Here is a 6,224-nt window from a genome sequence, read left to right on the forward strand (position 1 = left end):
CATTTAACTACTTAATTCTACCATAATCTTGTTCCAGAAACATGCTATTTCACTTAAGTAGATTCTACTCTCAATCTTTTTCTTGTATAGGCATACTTTGGAGATGATTTGGGTTCAGTTCCAGACCACCACACAATAGAGGGAATATTACAACAAGACAAGTCACACAAATTGTTTGGTTTCCCAGTGCATATAAGTTATGTTTATGCTATACTGTAGTCAAAGTGTGCAGTAGCATTGTCTAAGAAAATGTGCACAACTTAATTTAAAATTACTTTATTGCTAAAAAAAAAAAATGCTGTTGATCATTTGAGCCTTCAGCAAGTTGTAATCGTTTTGCCAGTCTTCTTGCCTGGGTGTTGAGGGCTACTGACTGATCATGGTGATGGTTGCTGAAGGTTGGGGAGGCAATGTGTGGCAATGTGTCCGAATAAGACAACAATGAAGTTAGCTGCATGAGTTGACTCTTTCTTCACAAAAGATTTCTCTGTAGGGTGCAATGCTGTTGGATAGCATTTTACTTGCAGTAGAAATTCTTACAAAATTGGAGTCAGTCCTCTCAAACCCTGCCACCACCTTACCAGCTAAACTTATATGATATTGGAATCCTTTGTTGTCATTTCAACAGTGTTCATACCATCTTATTAGGAGTAGATTCTATCTCAGGAAACCACTTTTTCATCCATAAGAAGCAACTCCTTATCCATTCAGGTTATAGCATGAGATTGCAGCAATTCAGTCCCATATTCAGGATCCACTTCTGAGTTCTTTTGACGTTTCCACAACATCTCCAGTCACTTCCTTCTCTGGAGTCTTGACCCTCTCTAAGTCATCCATGAGGGTTGGAAGTGTTAACCAAAATGAGTGACTGAGGCAGGTGTCTCAATCAAGGTTTATTGAGCCAGCTTAAGGATGCACCCAGGAAAATGCAAGGCACAGATGCATCTGTGGCTGTTTTGTCCAAAGAGGTTCTTAGGAGGTTTAGTGTTTGTACATTTTCCTTAAAACATGAGGGATGGTGGCAGTGAGGCAAATGATTATCTACTTGTGAGACTAATTAATGCCCAGTAAATCTACATTTTATATAAGGTAAACCTTTGAAGAAAAAGGAAATAGAGGAAGAAAACAGTTGTTCAGACATCTCAGGGAGAGGTGAAGAATGATTACTGTCATCTTGCCTTTGCTCTGTGCCTGGGAATATCAGCTAAGAATTGACACTTACCAGGTGGATGCTAACAGACCTTAGGTTTTAGGAACTAAGCTTTAGATTACAGATCTGGAGTTATAATTGACCTGTCCATGTGTTATGGGAGGATTTACATTTTAATGGTTTCGAGGCTAGCAAAGAATTTACGTTATGAGTGACTTTTTGACGGGGGCTAGTCATAAGGAAATGGCTGAGGTTTTTTGCCTTACCCCGGGGGTCTGGCTAATATATAATGTTTCTACACAAAGTTGTAACAGTTATCCGTCCAGGAAAAGGATGACCATTTAGCATGACTCAGCCTCCAAGGTTAAATTCCTGTTTTGGCATAGGAGTTTCAGGAATCCTGAGATTTTATTTCCCTTTACAGAATTGGCATCTTCCAATCACCTGTTCATAATGATATTTAGACCTTCTCCCATGAATCATAAATGTTCTTTTATTTTATTATTAATTTTTGAGACCGAGCCTCACCCTGTTGCCACAGCTGGAGTGCAGTGGTATAATCTTGGCTCACTTCAGCCTCTGCCTCCCAGGTTCAAGTGATTCTCCTTCCTCAGCCTCCTGAGTAGCTGGGATTAGAGGCATGTGCCACCACACCTGGCTAATTTTTATATTTTTTTTAGTAGAGATGGGGTTTCACCATGTTGGCCAGGATGGTCTCGAACTCCTGACCTCGAGTGTTCTGCCCACCTCAGCCTTCCAAACTGCTCGGATTACAGGCATGAGCCACCGTGTCCAGCCCAATGTCTTTATTAAGAAGCAAATATGTGGTTAATAAATTTGATTGTAAAATACTACAGTGACTTATAAAATAAAATTAATAATGGTGTCCATATTAAAATGAAAAATGGCACTGTTAATATTTTAAATCATGACTTTATTTAATTTAATTAATTAATTAATTAATTTTTTTCAGACGGAGTCTTGCTCTGTTGCCCAGGCTGGAGTGCAATGGTGCGATCTTGTCTCACTGCAACCTCCGCCTCCTGGGTTTAAGTGATTCTCCTGCCTCAGCCTCCTGAATAGCTGGGATTACAGGCAGCCACCACCATGCCTGGCTAATTTTTGTATTTTTTTAGTAGAGGTGGCATTTCACCATGTTGGCCAAGCTGGTCTCCTGACCTCAGGTGATCCGCCTGCCTCGGCCTCCCAAAGTGCTGGGATTACAGACGTGAGCCACCTCACCTGGCCATGACTTGATTTTAAAACATTGTATTTCAAGTTTAAATTTACCAAGAGTAGCAATCTGCAATAAGAAAGACATAGTTAATGTAAGTTAGTTTAAATTTTATTCTGTGAGGAAAAGATAATGCTGGTTTGTCCTAGCAGATACAAAGCATGTAAAGCTGCACTAAATTAGTAACCTGGCTCGAGAATATACATCCAGATCTTTGGAATGGATTAGTGAATTCAGGCCTGATCTGCAGATCTAGCATCTGCTTCTATGCTAAGCAGTTTACACTTATTACATAGTTAAAGAAAGCTCCTGTAGAATTCTAAATAGGAAAGTGACATCCTGACAGCAGAATTTTTAGATGAATTAAAGATGCCAGAAACTGAAGTAGAGCCCAGTCATAAAAGTGTTTCACATGATCGGGGCAGAGGGTAAGCAAGTACATTGGAAGTCAAAGGAAGTAGTGGGAGGAGGTGATGAGTACTTTAGGAAGACAGGAAGACTGACTAATTAAAGCAGGCAAAATGAAAGGATGAGATAAGGGATTCTAATGTTTTAGGTGAGGTTACCAGAATGGTCTTGGTTCCAGTGACCAGAAAAGAAAACCGGTTTGGAGCAGAGATTCCATATTGGAAGGCACATGTAAATGGTAATGATATGACAACTAAGTAACCTCTCCTGAGGGAGCACCCCTCCTTGACGAAATCTTACATTTGTTTCTATATTCTAGCACCGAGTGGGCAGAGACCATGTTTTTGCTCTTCATCTTTGTGTTTGCGTGCCTCATATTGTACCTGGCACACAGTACACCCTCGGCTGATGCGTATTGAGTGGGAGTGGAAGACCTCTCCTGAGTTTCTGTGCCAGCCCTGCCACTTAGGAGCTGATTGACCTTTGGCAAGCTCTTTAACCTCTCTAGGCTGCAGCTTTCTTACGTATAAAATGATAACAGGAGTACCACATACATCTGTCTTATAGTAGTCAGCCTCATAAAATGCTTAGGGCTGTGTCTGACAGGTGATCTCAATACCTGTTAGTGATTACTTTTATTTCCTGGTATTCATGGCTTTTATGATCTGGCTGCAGGCTACTTTTCCAAGTTTGTATTCTACTGTTAGCTTTTGCTATCCTGGCTGTCTGGAATGTTATCCGTTTATTTATTCAGTAATTCATTCAGTAAGTATTTTTTGAGGACTTGACTTTTGCCTGCCACTACTGTGGATGCTGTCTACAAGAGGGGTTCTTGCTTTGTAGACTTTACATTCTAGAGAGGAGATGAATGTACAAAAAAAGAAACCAATAAAAGCATAGGATTATTTCATGTAGTAGCAATTACTGTGAAGAAAGTAAAATACTTGTGCATTAAATAGCTACTTGCTTAGGGCTGGGAAGTGAAGGCTAACTCCTCTGCGGTTCAGGGCAGGCCTGAAAGGTGTGTCTGTGCTGTGAGACCCAGATGAAAGGGGACTACCCTTAGAATATCTGGGATGGGGCACTTAGGTGGAGAGCCCATCTGGTCTCTACCTTTTACTTTTGTCTCTCAATCTTACTCCTCTTTCCTCAGCTGGAAGGCATGGTTGGAAACTCAGCATGAAATTTTGAGAATTACAGAGAGGATAGAGAGGAAGGAATAAATGGCATTTTAAAGGGGGAAAAAAAGGAGTATGATTTTGTAACTTATGGTCAGAGGACACTAAAATGTCAAATGGTACATCAAGGTTGTAAGCCATGGAGTCTAGAGCCCTGACACTAGTGAATATGGAGGTGGAACTTGTGTAAATGGTTGTGGATATACCACTTTGGAGTCAATTTTCTAGGAGTCATTATTTCTTTTAGAGACAGTCTCGCTGTTACCCAGGCTGCTCTCAAACTGCTGGTCTCAAGTGATCCTCTCACCTCGGCCTCCCAAAGAACTGGGATTACAGGCATGAGCCACTATACCTGGCCAGGAATTATGTGTTTGTTTCCCAAAATTTTTGTCTTGTTTTGGTTGTCTTTGTTTTTAAATTGTCTGAGTGGACCCTTCATTTTGGTATAGTGAACTTTGAAAAGTGTATATATTCACATATAGACTTCGTGGGTTGTTGCCTAAAATGCTGTATTATCAGTAGCTATTTACACTAGCGGAGCCTTTCAAATGAATAGTTTTAGGTGGTGATCATTAAAGGCATTATAGTGAAATCTGGGATCCTAAAAAGTACACAGTTGAACGTTACGAGTCCTTTCTCCATGTTTTATTTTAGATTTCTGTATTCATCTCAGCTTAAAGCTAATCACATTTATTAGTCTTAAAATATATTAAACATTTTCATTATAATTCATTTTCCTCTGGTAGACAAAGTCATCTTATATCTGTCAATCTTGCCCATACTTACCATCTGTAACACTCTGTTCCATTTTCTTACCTACTGATTGTGATCTTTTTGTTTAAAAATGAAAAATTTCATTTCTTCCTGGTGATTAGATTATAAATTAGAAAGCTAACTTGACTTTGATCTTTTAACCATTCTCTGTTTAATTTTTGGAAAGTGAACTTTATCTTGACTTTCCCAAGAAGAGTCTGGGAAGTAGCAAACGAGATTGTAGAAATTCTGAAACTTGGATAAGAGCTGTTGGGCTAGAAGGGTAAGGGCTTGCAGAGAAAGGTGGGCTGATAATTTTAATTTTTATTATATTTCTAATCTCTACATAATTCATTTCTTTTGCATTTATTAGTAGGCTAGTCCATGGTTGATATGTAACCTTAAAAATATTCTTCTCAAGTTGCAAGGTATTTGCTTTCCTACTGACTTTAACTTAATATCCATTGATACTACATTTATTTTCCAGGTATCTCAACACCCAGTTTATTAAAAAGAATAAATTAACAGAAGCGGACCTTCAGTATGGCTATGGTGGTGTAGATATGAATGAACCACTTATGGAAATAGGAGAGGTAGGAAATTCTTTAAATGACTAGCAAACATAAGTATATTTTTATACATTGAGGTAATTTTTGCATCATTTTTTAAGAACACTGATTTGGCCAGCTTAATATGGTCAAGATTTAAAATATCCTAAATAAAATGCTATAGTGATTTCCTAAGAATCCTCAGAGGGACGAAAAAGATGTGACAATTACTCTTTTGATGATTAAATTTATAATGGATGAATGATAGGGTTAATGGTTCTGCATTGTGAAAAAACTCAAAAACAAGTATAAAGTGTTGACGGCCCTGTAGTTAAAAGTACAGGGGACAAGTACTTAAAAGACAGGCTAGAGGAGAGGAAACACAAATTTATGAATTTAACAAATTTATTGTAACTTTACTATAAAAGTAATTAAATTCAGAGTAAAACAAAAATGGGCAGTTTGGTCAGTTCATTCAAGTTCTTGAGGTACAGTGCAAATTAAAATATGGAAAATTATGCTGATTGTGAAAGAAATATTATTGTACAAGCTTGTTTATTCATTTAATACATCTTTATTGAGTAGCCAGGCATTGGGGGATACAATGGTGAACAGACAGAAGGTCCCTGCACACAAAAGCTTGTAAGTTCATGTAAGGGAAGCAGATGCCAAATAGGAAGTTAGTGTTAACTTGTGATTTGTATTAATGAAGGAAATAAATGGCTAAGAGGCTAAGAGGCAGCATTAGTAGACATTTAAGTTACTGTAATCCTTTCTGAAAGAAATTGATCAGTGTCTTTCTTTCATTACAATTTAAAATACTTAATAACTTTTGACCAAGTAATCCCAAGTCCTAAGACTAGTGATCCATACTTGGAAAATAATAAATATGATAAAATTGTTTAATGTTTAAAAGTATTCTTTACAATCATTGTTTTTTTTTTTTTTTTTTT

At 37.9% G+C, this 6,224-nt stretch overlaps 1 protein-coding gene across 2 annotated transcripts in view; it reads left to right on the forward strand.

Annotated features, from left to right (window-relative positions):
* CUL2 (cullin 2) overlaps positions 1-6,224 on the forward strand; it is a 91,448-nt gene that overhangs the window by 31,687 nt on the left and 53,537 nt on the right. For both annotated transcript variants that reach the window (XM_011956181.1, XM_011956180.1), the window contains exon 5: positions 5,211-5,316. In XM_011956181.1, coding sequence (XP_011811571.1) covers positions 5,211-5,316 — 106 coding nt within the window. The remainder of the gene's footprint in view (positions 1-5,210; positions 5,317-6,224) is intronic.

Source organism: Colobus angolensis, unplaced genomic scaffold, assembly GCF_000951035.1.
Source record: "Colobus angolensis palliatus isolate OR3802 unplaced genomic scaffold, Cang.pa_1.0 Scaffold41, whole genome shotgun sequence".
NCBI lineage: Eukaryota > Metazoa > Chordata > Mammalia > Primates > Cercopithecidae > Colobus > Colobus angolensis.